The sequence below is a fragment of the Prionailurus bengalensis genome, chromosome D3 (genome assembly GCF_016509475.1).
Source record: "Prionailurus bengalensis isolate Pbe53 chromosome D3, Fcat_Pben_1.1_paternal_pri, whole genome shotgun sequence".
NCBI classification, from domain to species: domain Eukaryota; kingdom Metazoa; phylum Chordata; class Mammalia; order Carnivora; family Felidae; genus Prionailurus; species Prionailurus bengalensis.
The window spans coordinates 28,390,072-28,405,465 of record NC_057356.1 but is presented as its reverse complement, the minus strand read 5'-3'; the positions used below and the strand labels follow the sequence as shown (position 1 = coordinate 28,405,465).

General features: G+C 47.5%; 1 protein-coding gene across 4 annotated transcripts in view; it reads right to left on the bottom strand.

The window, feature by feature from the left end:
* LOC122470460 (protein HIRA) overlaps positions 1 to 15,394 on the bottom strand; it is a 94,521-nt gene that overhangs the window by 13,598 nt on the left and 65,529 nt on the right. For 3 of the 4 annotated variants that reach the window (XM_043558086.1, XM_043558087.1, XM_043558090.1), the window contains 8 exons: positions 11,517 to 11,721; positions 11,012 to 11,116; positions 9,637 to 9,785; positions 8,286 to 8,447; positions 7,635 to 7,693; positions 7,158 to 7,263; positions 5,147 to 5,269; positions 4,481 to 4,644 (listed from right to left, as the gene is read on the bottom strand). In XM_043558086.1, coding sequence (XP_043414021.1) covers positions 4,481 to 4,644; positions 5,147 to 5,269; positions 7,158 to 7,263; positions 7,635 to 7,693; positions 8,286 to 8,447; positions 9,637 to 9,785; positions 11,012 to 11,116; positions 11,517 to 11,721 — 1,073 coding nt within the window. Of the gene's footprint in view, positions 1 to 2,270; positions 2,360 to 4,480; positions 4,645 to 5,146; positions 5,270 to 7,157; positions 7,264 to 7,634; positions 7,694 to 8,285; positions 8,448 to 9,636; positions 9,786 to 11,011; positions 11,117 to 11,516; positions 11,722 to 15,394 lie in introns of all 4 variants that reach the window. The other variant, XM_043558089.1, reaches the window with a different exon arrangement.

Below are 15,394 nucleotides of genomic sequence, written 5' to 3'. Positions count from 1 at the left end.
CAGACCCTGCACAAATGAGTATCTGGCTTTGAATTCCAAGACAGCCCAGAAAACCTAAATCCCTGAACTGGGTTGAGGGGACCCTGCAGTACTGATGCCTCAAGAACTGGCAGCAGCAAATAAAAGTACTCCATGAAATAAAGAAACATTACCTAAGTCCTCATATCATTCCTACAAATAATTTTTCAAATAACATGTCCAGCAGACAGTTAAAAATAATCAAATGTGTAAGGAAACAGGAATATAAATGAGAAAGCACAGACACATCTATAGACAAGAGAAACAGATCCACAAGGGTTCCTGATACCAGAATTATCAGACATACAACTTTAAAACAACTAAACTTACTATGCTCAAGCAGATAAAAGACTAAATTAAAAATCTGGGGAGAAAACTGAAACTACAAAAAAATTATACAGAAGATTTTAAAAAGAGAGGACATTACATCTCTCTGATGATGGGGAAAATGGAAAGGAAGATATAACTGAAGAAGAGAACCAAGAAAAATCCACAGTATGAATGAAAGAAACAGACTATGGGCTTTGTAAAACTTCAGAACAATAAGAGAGGATCCCAAAAGAACTTACAAAGCAATGGAAATCAGATTTTCAGCAGTGATTTTTAGCAACAACAGTGGATGTTAAAACTGTGGCACCATACCTTCAAAGGTGTAAGGGGAATTGGGACTTTGAAGGTAGGATTCTATTAACTGACCAAATTAAGATCTATTACAACAAAATAAAAATCAAATAAAACACACAGGCCAAGCACACACCATGGCCTATAGAACCTATGAGGTTTGACCCTCCAACCTTTCTGACTACAGCCCTTTTCACCCTCCCATTGCTATTCTGCTCAGCTATTCCTTCCACATTGCAAGCCCTGCCACCTCAGGGCCTCTGAACTTGCTGTTCCCTCTGCCTGGATGTTCTTCCTCCAGTTATCTGTGGGGCTTTGCCCCTCACCTTTTCTGGTCTCTCTGCTCAGTTAGTTAAGGCTTCCTTGATTACCCAATATAAAATAGCATCCTGAAAGTATCCCCTTGTCCTCTTTATGTTTGTCCATAGCACCACCCCCACCCATCACAATACATGTACTTGCTCAGTTGTTTAGAATCTGCTTCTCTGCACAAGAATGTAGACCTATGAAGGTGGGGCCTGTCAGCTTTGTTCACTGCTCACTGTCCCATGCCTGGCCACAGCGGGTGCTCCATCAGTATTTGCTCAGTGACTAAAGAAGAAGCTGGGGAGCTAACTTATATCTACAACTCCCATCCCTCACCAACCTGTTCCTTTCAATGAATTAGCAGCCGTGTGTGCAAGCCAAAAATTCTGGAGGCAACTGTATGCATACTCATTATTCTCTCTTAATCTATTCCATATCCACCCATCCACCCACCAAGTCTGGTTGGATCTGCCTCCAAAATACAACTTGAATCTTTCTCCTTTCCTCTCTCCATGGCCATTGTGCCAATCCAAGTCACCTTCACCTATTGCAAGACTGCTGCAAAAAACAAGCTCTTACTGCTTTGCTACATCAGTTCATATCACTCCTGCTGACTGATCTGGGTCACTTCATGTCACCGCTGCACAAACTCCTCCAACAGCTCCAGCTCCTCACAAGGTCTCAATGATCTCCTTCCTGTTCATCTGTCTCACCTAATCTCACACCACCCTCTCCTTTGGCTACTATACTCCAGCCACAGTGGCCCCCATGTACCATGCCCTCTTTGCATTCACTATCACTTTTACCAGGAGACTCCCAGGTCTCAGCAGAGCTGGCTCATTTTTATCCCTGGGTTTCATCCTAAAAGTCCCCTTCTGGGTCCTCCCTGGCTGCTCATTCCCAGGCACCTTCGGCTTATTGCTCTGCTTATTTCCTTCTTAGCATAATCCATGGTCTAAAACTATCTTGTTGATGGAATTGCTTACTTGCTTCTGTCTGCCTCGCTACCAGACTGGGAGCTCCAGGAAAGCAGGGAAAGATCTTTCATCTTCTCTACTGAACAAACCCACAGCCCCTGGCAGGCAGCTTTCCTCAGCACATGTGCACACGTGGCCGAGCACTCTCTAGGCCCCTGATGCCAAAGACCCAGCTCCTGCCCACAAGTGCAGTACTGACATCTCAGCCTCTCACTGATGCTGGGGTCCAAGGCGGTGTGCTGAAGAAGTCTAATGGGGAAGAATTTCAAAGCACTTTGACTTATTTTTCATCTCTACCTTCACTTTTTAAGACAGAATTCTTGTGGCAAGAATGAAAGCAGCACCTACCACTACCGTTGACTCCCACTGGCTTCCAGTGGAGTAGTGAACCGGACCCAGTAAGTCCTTGCATATTTCTCGGAGTCGGTATTCAAACCCTAATTACGGGAAAAAACAAAACAAAAAAAAAAACAACAAAACAAAACAGAAATAGGAACACATTACAAAAAGAAATAAAAAATCAAGAATATGCTAAGTTGTTGTGTATATCAAAATAGATTGAACAAATGTTTATTTTATTGGCTGCTTTGGGCAAAAAGCCTCCTGAACGACTCTCAGTTTGGGGCACTGACACCCATAATGACAGACTCACTCATGAACCCACTCCCTTGATAGCATATACAGCAGCCCCTCTATGTGCTGGGCCCATGGGAAAAATGAGATGTGGCCAGCTCTGGGACAAACTCCCCAGGGTGATGGGAAAATGTGGGAATTGTGGAAGGAGGGGAGTGGGCTGGTCAGATTTGTTTCAGACAAGACATGTTGACAGTGAGAGGAGATCAGCAGGGTCAGGAGGCACCTTCGGGAAGTAAGAGATAGCAAGGGTATGAATTTAGAGTGAGGTGGTGATGGAACAGAGGAGATAGGAGAAGCAGTCACCGGCCCATCAACTCACAGGTTATGGCACAGCCATGTGGAGTGCCACAAATGCTGGTGGCAGAATCTGGGGGCCTGTTAGCACTGGTGGCAGCTGAAGCCATAGGGTATGATGAAATCGCCCAAAGATAAGGGTGGAGAATAAGAGGGTGATGCTGGAATCTGAGGAATTTTAAAAGTGAAAGGGGTCTCCCTTTAAAATTTTAGTCCTTTTATAGTCAAGGAAGCAAGAAATAGAACAGAGGTGACTTGTGTTATTGGACGCAGGAACAGATGTGTGAAAGATGGAGAAAGAGAAGCAAGCAGAAGTGATCCCACAAGTAGGTGCAGGACCCAGAGGAGGCAGTGACTTTGTTCAGGGTGTCAGGATGAGTCCTGATCAACACCCAGGATGAAGTAAATTAGAGGAGCCAGAGGACAGGTCTCCCCAGGGGATTGGGGTATGAGGCTCAGATGTGACAGGAGCACCCCAGCAAAGGTGTGGGCTTGGGAAGATTCAGTATTTAGAAGACTCAGTGACCACACAGGCTGGGCAACCATGCAGACTGGGCGGGAAGAGGCAAATTAAACTCATCATTGGAGTCTGCTGGGAAGGACTTTGAGTTGGTCAGCCATATTTGTTGTCATCAGAGGTTTATATATACACACAATTATGTCATCAGAGGCAATGTGACATGTGAGCTCTGGAAGTGACACCTGTAGGGGTTCGGCACGTTTTTTTTTTTTTCTCTTTTCTGTACTTTAAATTATAAACAAAATAGGGAGGGTGAGGTCAAAAGCAAACCAAAACCAAGAAGGCCAGGAGAGGTGTGGGGAAGGCAGTTCTGTGACCAGGCCTGGAGCTGTGTGGTCACGCAGGGAGTTTTGGGAGTGCTAGTTCCCAAGCCACAACCCTGGAGGACAAGCTCAAGTGGGAGGAAGGTGGTAAGAAACAACCCCACACTTGCCTAGCAGAGAGATGAAAGTCTATTTATTGCAGGGCGCCCTGACAACAGGATGTCCACCTCTTCCAACACACCGAGCTTTCTGCTGACCGAAAAGGGAAGAGGGGGTGGTGGGAGAGATCAGAAGTGCTGGCAGGGAAAGCTGGGCTAGAAGGCATGGAGAGGTGCTGGACATCAGGCAGGCCCTTCCAGGGTAGGAGGGGCTTGGAGGAAGAGAGATGCAGGCTCAATGGATACTGCCAGAAGAAGCCCCCCTCTGGGGTGACCAGCTACCACTGAAGCTCCAGGGTATGAGGGAAGGCAAGAGTCTGAGCCTTCTGCTCCTCTGGAGCATGTCTGTTCAAGCATACTGTGCCCCCACCCCCTCCTACTGCCAGTCCTCCTGGTCCTCAGGGCCTACCCAATTCAGGGTCTCAGAGTCTATAATAGGGTTGGATGCCTGCTGAGCTGCTTTGACTACAGCTCAGGCTAAGAGATGGGGGCTGAGGGCCATCTTGCTGATGGGGCAGTTGGAGTCCAGGGCCTCTGGGGGTAACCATAGGAGACTGGGAGGAAGGAGAGTGCAGACAGTCCTAGGCCACTGCATCTCTGCCTTGATTCATGGGCTTTCTGGAAGATCATGTTGGGATAGAAATTGAGCCAGACCCAGGAAGATGGAGGGACCACCAGAAACCTCACCTTCATTCACAAGGTACCGAGCGTAGAGGAGTAGCCAATGGCGGTACTCATGGCTGGACTGCAGGGTGAGTGCTGCTGCAACCTGATTCTCCAGGTAGGCCAGGGTGGTCTCCTGCTGCACTACATGAGGCACGGAGAAGAGTCGGGCTGCCTGTCTTCCTGAACTGTAGAGATTGGCAGAGCAAGCATCATGAGGCAGTGGGCACTGCATGGGGCAGGAGGCTGCCACCTTGTGTCCTTGGACACCAGTGAGGAGCCAGTAAAGAGGCAGGTGTCAGACTCCACACTGGCCAAAGCATCCCCAGGTCCCAGTCACAGGCCTCCCGGTCTGTCTAGCATCCTGGGTGTATCCCACCCTGTAACTCCTATCAAGGCCCCTGAGGTGACAGGCCAGCAGCCCATTCCCCCACTGCCCTTCAAAATACTGCCCATCATCATGTCCGTGACACATAGCAACTCAGACCACCATCTGTGCTCTGAAGTGACAGGGCTTGTGACCCAGCACTGTGTGTTATTACCTAATATGGGCCCACGATCCTTGGCACCTTCGAGCCTGCCTGTTTTAAGCAGTAGCCAGGCAAAGGAGATGGGCAGTCAGAGCGCAGGCCTGGGTGGGACTGTGCTTGTGTGACCCAGCCACCTCCCCCAGCAAATTGGGTCACCTACGTGGAGGCACGGCCCTGGACTATGGCTAAAGGTCCGGAGCACAACATGGCGTCCTGGGGAGGCAGGCTGCTCCTGAAGTCTGCACACTGGGCCAGGGAGTCCTGCTTGTCAGAAACCAGGTTCCTGGGGAGGCAACAGTAGGAGCAGAGGTCAGGAAAACCAAGAGGTCCACCAGAAAGGCTGGCAGTGAGGCCACCAAGGAGCAAGCACCACATGACCTGTGGTCAGAGCACCAGCAGAGGCTGAGTGTCACTGCATTCTCTCCATAGAGTACTCATGGACAGGTTTCATTATGAGGCAAAACTGATGATGGTGAAGGTCACCAACAGGGCTCTTGCTGGGACTACTTGAGCTCCATGGTCTCAGCACTTGAGGACAGAGGCCTGTGTGTGAAGTGTGCATCGGATGCCTGTCTGCCTGGGGCCCACCTGGCCTAGTCCTTGGAAGCTTCCAGGAATGCCAGGCCATAGCCTTCCTGAGCTTCTACAGCATCACAAGCAATCAGCTTCTCAGGACCTTTCACATTTTTGTTAAGAAAACATTCTACCCACACTTTTAAAATAGTTGGGTGCTGGGGCGCCTGGGTGGCTCAGTCAGTTAAGTGTCTGACTTCGGCTCAAATCATGATCTCAGAGTTCACGGGTTCGAGCCCCACATTGGGCTCTGTGGTGACAGCTCAGAGCCTGGAGCCTGCTTCGGATTCTGTGTCTCCCTCTCTCTCTGCCCCTCCCCCGCTCATACTCTGTCTCTGTTTCAAAAATAAACATTAAAAAAAAATTTTAAAAAGTTGGGTGCCTTTGTAAAAATGTTTCCAAAATACAGAGCCAACATTTCTCTTCTTAAAGAAACAGCCTATTTCCATAATTACAGTAATCACATATAATATACAAGGGTTTATAACTTGGAAGAGCTATGAATGGGGAGGTTTTTTTTTTTTAATATTTTATTTTTATTTATTTATCAAAAAATTTTTTTAAAATGTTTGTTTATTTTTGAGAGAGAGAGAGTGCGAGCCAAGGAGGGGCAGAGAGAGAGGGAAACACAAAATCTGAAGCAGGCTCCAGGCTCTGAGCTGTCAGCACAGAGCCCAAGAGGGCTCGAACCCACGAACTGTGAGATCATGACCTGAGCCGAAGTCGGATGCTTAACTGACTGAGCCACCCAGGTGCCCCCAAAAATATTTTATTAAGTAATCTCTATACCTAATGTGGGGCTCGAACTTACAACCTCAAGATCACATGCTCTACCAACTGAGCTAGCCAGGGACCTGGTTTTTTTTTGTTTTTGTTTTTGTTTTTAACTCAAGAAAGAAATCTCAGTGGCAGGATAAACTTGTGCCTGGCAACTCTTGACAGACAAGGGCTGGAGGACAGATAGCTGGCTTGGGTATGAAGGACCAAAGGTGCAGGCAGAAGAAAAGAGTGGCTGGTACACAATGTATAGGCTTCACATGTCTCGATTAAGATCTTGGAGGAATAGAGATTTGACAAATACAGAAAAGAGCTCTAAACTCCAAAATGGGCCGAGGAAAGACCATGACACATGGCGAGTGATGGTGCAAACTTACTAATTCACAAAGTCAGCGGAAGCGCTACTTGGCTCTTGCTAAGCTACAAAAATTGATGAGTGGTGGCAATGTTGTTGTGAAGCCCACTCACCTATGCTGACAATGCTAAGGACGCCAGGCTGGACATGTGTATTGACAACCAATTTTCTTAATTTACAAAAATTTTTAATTTTCAAATGCCCATTCCAAAGTGACCTCAGAGGATAATGCAGAAGGAAAGCACCCCTGCCCAGGGACAGTGAGGCATTATTGGTGGGTTCAAGCTCTCTCTTTCCTTGTATAAAGCAGATAGAGCCCAGCAGGGCTGCCACTGTTGCCCGAACCACAGGGCTTTACTGTGAAGAGAAGCCAGGCCAGGAAGGCCTGACTGCCAGGACCAGAAGTCTGTTCCAGCTCAGACGGACACTCTCCCAGAAGGGCAGGGCTAGGAGCTGGCTTACTTACCATGTAGAAAGTGATGGATTAAAGCAGTATGCCTTCCCATCGGACAGGTTCATCACTGGGATTCCATGCTGTGTCAGCAAGATCTGTGACACTGTCATGTCACTTCCTAGGGAGACAGTACAAGAATGGGTTCTGGGTGTGTTCTGATCAGCAGGTGCCTGCATATGACCTAAGGAGAAACGTAAACCACGGCTCCCATTGTCCCAGCAACACGTGCCTTCACACTGACTCAGCAACTAGGCAGCTGCTGCTCTTCTGTGCATGTTGGTCTCACTGCCACCCACTAGGCTATTTGTCACCTCTCAGAGACCCATTCAAATGTGCCCTGGGAGAGAATGCATCTTCTCCAACACTGAATGCCTCAGGCTGGGCCCAGAGCCTGGTTCATGTCAGGAACTGAAGCTGCCTAGCCCTGGCATCCCTCCCCACCCCCTCCCCACCCCCTGGGAACAAGGGGTGGTCCACCGCTGAGGTTACCTGCCAAGATGGAGTGTAGCGATTCTTCTTTCACCACAACTACCTGTCTGTGAACATCCCTAGGAGACAGACAGGGAACAGCTTACTCTCCAGTTGGAATAAATACATCAGAGTGTGCCTTGGTGGTAAGACCCCACTCTACGGTTCCTGGTATAGAGCCAGCCCTTGCTTCCCCAGACAGGGGCTCTGTGCCACAAGTGGCTTCCACTTCCCATGTGTCACTACACTACCTCTGTACAAGTCTACAGATGAGGGCTTAGGCAACAGAGCTGTGGGGTCTGCCACCAACACCATGCCAACTCTGGGAGAAGCGTGGCCAGGCTCTGGCAGCTGAGATCCCATTTCTGGACCCTGGCACATGCAATCAGGCATATGATTTGTCATGAGGTTTGCTCCTTTAAGGATGGTGGCAGGGGTAGGCAGCCTGCCCCACTTCCTTGCACATCCTCCCTCCCCCAACAAGGGATGGCTATCACAAGCAGTGTATGACTGCTTAGGGCCCCTCAGGCGTTAAGACCCCCAGACCTACAGTGTCCAAGGACTGTTCTGCTGAGTGGCCTCCTTTGCTTCCTTCTTTGTCCCTGCAGTGAGAGGGGATCTGCACAGCCCTATCCTGCTTGGAGCCCATCCCACCCTGGGCCTGCCTCTCACCAGACAGATAATGTGGCTGCAGCCGTGAGTGCCATGACGTAGGAACCCGTGCAGTGCAAAGTGGAGATTGGGGACGGCAGGAGGATGGGAGGGAGGAGACGGCGACCACAGGCGGAGAACACTGACAGCATCCTCTTTTCACAGGCGACACATACCACGTCACTGAAAAGGTAGAGAAGGGACAGGTGTCATGATGACAGGGAGCTGTGGCAGAGGCAGCAGCCTTGAAATGCAGAATGTTTCCTCTTTCTGTGCCCACCTATACTTGCTGTGACCTTCCTTTGAGCAGAAGCAGCAGAGGGAGAGGTGGAGCAAGGGCTTGCCACAAGGATCAGGGTAGCAGGGCTCATGGGAGCTTAGCCTAAATGAGACCTGATTAAAGAGAATGTGTTCTCTTTCCCTTCAGCGGCTGCTTGAGCTTTTCTGAGCTCAGACTAATATTGATCCAGGGGGAGCCCACAGCAATATCTACCACACAGGCCTCTTAGTCATTCATGGGTGCCTGGGATTGAGAAGCTTAGTCTACTCATCTTGGCAGAGAATGAAAAGGAGGTACAGAATGATGGTTCCTTCTAGGTGCAACATTATGCACCCGCTCAGAGCCCATGGGAACTGTGACCTAAGATGGAAGGCCGAGTACTTGTAGGCACTATGAAAGCATTTTACATGCAGTCTCATGATAACTAATTAAGGATCTAGTTAAAATGACTGTATCTAAGCCAATTATCTTTGTAAAATCCTTATAATAGTACCAAATACATGGTCCTGACGGCAGATCCTATACTTCAACAGACACCTGAGGAAAACACTGGTCCTCTTTTCAGATCAAGCACATGTAAAAACAGCTCCAGGGGATTGTGTCCTGGAAGCCCACGGGAAGACACTGGATGACTAACCACTGAATTAAGCTCTCCCCTCATACAGAATATGGACAGGGCTGGGCTGGGGACTCACAGGACAATCAGAAATCCATCCTGTTCTCCCTGGATGAAAATCTGGGGTCCAGAGAAGGAACCATTCCACGTCAGAGAGAGCCAGGCAGAGCTCAGCCTGGAACCTGACCAGATAAGGGAATCATAACATTTGGGTTGAAATCCTGCCTTGGGTGACCCTCTAAGACAGTTTCCCCACCTGTAACATGGTGATAATGATGCCGGCTTTATTAGGTCTTGTGGGGACTGAGATGACAGATACACGTCCTAAGCCCAGGGCAAGGCATGGTACAGGCCTCTGTGAGAGCTAGCACGTAGGGCAATGCACCATGCCTCAGACAGTAACCGTGCCACACAGCATAGCACGTGGTGCTTGGTTGACATTAAAGGCTGGGCTGGGCGAAGACCCTCACCCTTACCAACTGCCAGCAGCAGTGAGGATCCGGCTGGTGAGCACCGTCTCCCACTCCTTCCCTTCCCGGTTACACTTCAAACGACTTAGCTTCACGCCCCCCACAGCAGTCACTTCATTCTCCACTTCAATGTACATGGAGGGATCGGAGCTCACCTGGATGGAAGAAAACAAACAAAATGTCTTTTCGGGTGATGGTGGGCCCACTGAGACTTGGGTCATGTGACAGATGAGATGTTCAGAGACCCCGCAGCAGGAAAAAGACACAGAGAAGTAGACAGAGCTGGCTAGCCAACAGGACGGTGGTGGCATATGTAGTAATGGGGTGGGACAAGTAGGACGGAGGTCCAGATGTGTGGCCCCCAGAGAAGGGAGAGGGCTGGGAGCTGGCTCAGCCTCATCTCTCATGCCTAGGGAGCTGATGGACGGATAGCCCATATGGAAAACCAAGGGAGAACAGCTGAACAGTCTGCACTCATATGGCCAAACAAGTGGGTGAGGTGGGGCAGAGGGCTGGATGCTGCTGGGAGACGGGTCCCTTCATAGATCCCCAGAAACCAAGAACAGCCCTAAGCGGCACTCAGTGTTAAAGCCCCTGGGTTATGGGGTGGGGCAGCTAGAGTTTGGAAAAGGGTTTGTGTGCCCTGTCTCCGAGTACATCAACAACAAGAACAAACCACGTAGGTCCCTACCTTTAGGCCCAGAAAGCCTTGTGGTGGGAAGGGCTGACACCTCTGGTATCCCATGAGGACCAGCTTGGGTGGGGCAGTGTATGCTCAGTAGAAAGTGACCTGTATGCGGGGCCCTAGAAGGTTTCCCAAGGATGTGCATCTGAGCTGAGGAACAAGAGGCATAAACCTATGGCACGTCCAAGGTCAGGTGCTAGACTGAGTGAATGGAAGAGCTCTGGGTATAAAGGATTCTTTGCTCTAGAGCTGTGCTTTGAACAAGCACATGGTCATAAGCTTCTACTCCAAGAGCTCAAACAGCTCTGATGATGACTCTGCTGGGTCCTGGGAAGAGGACAGGGCCAGTGAGCTGGTTGGGAGACAGGCCATTATGATGCAGTCCAACTATATCAAGTCTGAGGCTACCAAAAGGAACAACTGAGACAAGTCTTGAAGGAGCTGGCCATCCAGAAGATGGCAGCAGGACTGGAAGAGCGAAGCACAGAGAAGAGAAATGTGCATGTGTGTGGGCAGGCAGCAAGGGGGCCCTTGGGGAAGAGGCTAGTAATGGGCCCTGATCAGCTACAACTTCCCCCAGAAAGAGATGGAGAGCCCCTGGAACGCAGCCCTAAGTCAGTGACAACTGAGGGTTTACACAGGGGGAGAGTGGAGAGAATGTGCACACTTGTTGGGGGAGACAGGAAACCTACTCACCTGGAGGGTAAATGCTCTCTGGGGGCCTGGCATGGGCAGCTTCAGTGCAGGTGCTGGTACAGACAAACACACGGTGTCCTTCTCTGCGGTCAGGGCAGCTGGGGACTGCAAGAGCAGAAATGTCCCTGAGCCCTACCCCAGCACTGTAGGGCAATGTCAGGTAAAGGTGAGTCACCCACAGGTGACACTGGGCTGGTTCCCCAGGCATTTCCACCCACTCTGTGAGGGTAAAAGCACAGATGAATGCTCTAAAGACCCTCACTTTCCAGATGAATAGCTGACCTCAGGGCACTGCTCAAGGACTCTGAGTGGGTTGAGCGCCAGGTGTGGGGCAGCATGGCCTCCATACTACCTCTGGGGTTACGCATGTCTCGCCAACTATTCCCAACTGATAAGGCACACTGTGGCATGCACAGCCTCTCTTATCCCACTTGGGCACATGGGGACTCCAGCACTGAGGTTATGAGATAGGCTGGGGGAGGCAGCATGGGCCCAATGGCCTCACCTGGACAGACAGAGACACAGGCATGAGCCGAGACTCCTTCCGAGGTCGCCCTTTCTTCTTCTTCTCCACTGTTTCCACCTCAAGCTCCAGTTTTCGCTTGGACAGCGAGGAGGGCTTGGCCACAGGGACTTTTTCGTCGCTGTCACTGCTGCTCTCCAGGAGGTCCCGGGGCCTCAGGTCTTTCACAAGGTTCTGCTCTTTCAACCTGCGCAAACAGACATCCATGGCTTTCTCCATGTGTCTATTACATTTATAATGATGAATAAAATCCATACTCATCGCCAAAAGTTAATAAATAAAAATTGTAAGAAAGGACTTCTGGTTTCTGCTCCAACATGCAAAGGGGTTGGAAGTTGTCTCTCTCATCTTCAAAGTAAGAGGAAAGCTGAAAAACTGAAAATCAACAACTCTTCTTAGATTCATCAGAGAAGTAAGGTCACAAGGCAAACTGCCACCCTGAAAACTGGAGACACCAGGTGAAGACATAAAGCTATAGCTCACCCGCAGCCAAAGCCCCTGGAGCCCTAACTGGTAGGAAGACTTAAAATAACTGGTACACTGCTAGAGGTTGAGTGTGGGCTGGCTTGTGAGTTAAAAGTCTTGGGGGGTCCAGTGGCAGAAGGGTACCCACACTTATGTTAACTTTACTTCCAGGAGCTCCAACAGGCTCTCATGGGTGAAGATCAGCGATGGAAAAATCCCCTGTGTGCTTTGGGCTGGCAGAGGGGGAAGAAAACCAGTTGAAACACACCCAGAGTTCCCTTCTCCTTAACAAAAGCCTACCTTTAAGAGGAACTACTTTACTAGAGTCCTATATAACTTGTGGGCAGGGCAATTAACCAACTACAGAGTAGCCTTACACACACACACACACACACACACACACACACACACACACACACAGGCTAAGGAACTCATCTGAAGGTCATAGCCCAGGGTCTCTGGTCCAAAAAACAAAAGATTTAATCACAAGATAAGAGAATGTGTCTCCTCCCCCAAATCTCACCACCAATTAGACAGGGCTCAGGTATAATAAGGGTAGAATAACTAATTTGAAACTAGCAGAGGTTAGTTCATGAATTTAAGGAAAGGAGCTAGTTCCATAACTAAAAAGGCAAGGCAGAGCTTCAAGTGCTAATGTAGAATCTGCAGATAGTTATCCAGAAGATCTAGCTAAGATAATTAGCAAAGGTGGCTGCATCAAACAACAGATTTTCAATATACATGAAACAGCCTCGTATTGAAAGTAGATGCTATCTAGGACTTTTACACTTTTTTAAAGCTTATTTATTTTGAGAGAGGGAGAGAGAGAGCATGAACAGGGGAGGGGCAGAGAGAGAGGGAGAGAGAGAGAATCCCAAGAAGGCTCTACACTATCAGCACACAGCTGGACATGGGACTTGAACTCACAAACTGTGAGATAACAATCTGAGCTGAAATCAAGAGTTGGATGCTTAACTGAGCCACCCAACCACCTCTAGGACTTAAAAAAATTTTTTTTTTATTTATCTTGAGAGAGAGGGTGAGACAGAGATAGATACAGAGAGAGAGAGAGAGAGAGAGAGAGAGAGAGAGAGAAGAAGAAGAAGAAGAAGAAGAAGAAGAAGAAGAAGAAAAGAGAAGAGAAGAGAAGAGAAGAGAAGAGAAGAGAAGAGAAGAGAAGAGAAGGGAGAGACTCCCAAGCTGGCTCTGTGCTTTCAGCCTGATGCAGGGCTCAATCCTCCCACAAACCATGAGATCATGACCTGAGCCAAAATCAAGAGACGAACATCCAACCCACTGAGCCACTCAGGCATCCCTATCTAGGACTTCCATAGCTAGACAGGAGAAGCCAATGCCTGGCTTCAAAGGACAGGCTGACTCTATTGTTAGGGGCCAATGCAGCTGGTGACTTTAAGTAGAAGTCAATCTTCACTTACCATTCAAAAAATCCTAGGGCCTTAAGAATTATGCTACATCTACTCTGCCTATATCCTATAAACAGAACAAAGTCTAGAGAGAGCATATCTGTTTACAACATGGCTTACTACATATTTTAAGCTTACTGTTGTGACCTACTGCTCAGATAGAAAGATTCCTTTAAAAATATTACTGGTTCACTGACAATACACCTAGTCACCCAGGAACTCTGATAGAGATATATGAAATTAATGTTGTTTTCATGCTTGCTAGCACATCTGTTCTGCAGGCCATAGATCAAAAGGTAGTTTTGACTTTCAAGTCTTAATTATTAAGGAAATACATTTTCTAAGGCTATAACTGCCACAGACAGTGATTCCTGTGATGGATATGGACAAGGTAAATGGAAAACCTTCATCATCTAGATGCCATTAAGAACATTCAAGATTCATGGGAAGAGGTCAAAATAGCAACATAAACAGGAGTTTGGAATAAGTAAATTCCAACTCTCATGGATAACTTTCAGGGGTTCAAGACTTTATTGGAAGAAGTAACTGCAGATGTGGTTGAAATGGCAAGATATCTAGAATGAGAAGTGGAGCCTGAAGATGTGACTGAGTTGCTACTATCTCAGGATCAAGCCTGAATGAATGAGCAGTTACTTCTCATGGTTTAGCAGAGAAAGTGATTTTTTTTATGTTTGTTTATTTTTGAGAGAGACAAAGAGAGCCCAGGTGGGGGAAGGACAGATAGAAGGGGAGAGAGGATCTGAAGTGAGTTCTGTGCTGACAGCAGCAAGCCTGATGTGGGGCTCAAACTCATGAGGCACGAGATCATGACCTGGGCCGATGTCAGATGCTCAACTGACTGAGCCACCCAGGCGCCCTGAGAAAGTGGTTTCTTGAGATGGAATCTAGAACTGAAGATGCTGTGAAGACTGTTGAAATGACAACAAAGGATTTAGAATATGACATAAACTCGGTTGATCAAACAGTAGCAGGCTTTGAGAAGATGGACTCCAATTTTGATAGAAGTTCTGCTGCGTGTAAAATGCTATCAAATAGCATCATATGCTAGAGAGATTGTTCATAAGAGGTAGAGATTGTTCATAAGAGTCAATCGATGTAGCAAATTTCATTGTCTTATTTAAAGAAATTTCCACAGCCACCTCAGCCTTCAGCAATCACCACCTTGATCAGTCAGTAGCCATTAACACTGAGGCAGACCCTCCCCCAGCAAAAAGATTATGACTTGCTGAAAGCCGAGATGATGGTTAGCATTTTTTAGCAATGAAGTATTTTTTCCCTTAAGGTATGTACATTGCTTTCTTAGATATAATGCTATTATTGAACACTTACTAGACTACCATAGAGTATAAACAACTTTTACATGTACTAGGAAACCAAAATATTCATTTAGCTTGCTTCACTACAATATTTGCTTTATTGTGGTGGTCTGGAACCTGCAACATCTCCAACATATACCTGTATGCCATTCTAACTCTACTTAAAATAAAACTGGAGTAGCTATATTAATTTCAGACAAAGTAGACACCAGACTAAGGAAAATTATTAAGGATAAAGAGGAGCATTACATAATGATAAAAGGGACCTAAATGTATACATGCCTAACAAGAGAGTGTCAAAATACATGTGGCAAAAACTGATAGAACTGCAAGAAGTAGACAAATCCACAATTACAAGTGGAGATTTCACTCTACCTCTATTAGTAATTCAAAGATCCAGGAGACAGAAAATCAATAAGGAAATAATTAAATGAAAAGTACTATCATTTGAATTTAGCTGATATTTATAAAATACTTCATTCAACAATAATATACACATTCTTCTCCAGATGACAAAGAATATTCAGTAAGGTAGACCACATTCTGGTTCATAAAACATACTTAGAAAATAATTTTTTTTAACACGTATTTATTTTTGAGAGACAGAGAGCGTGAGCAGAGGAGGGGCAGAGAG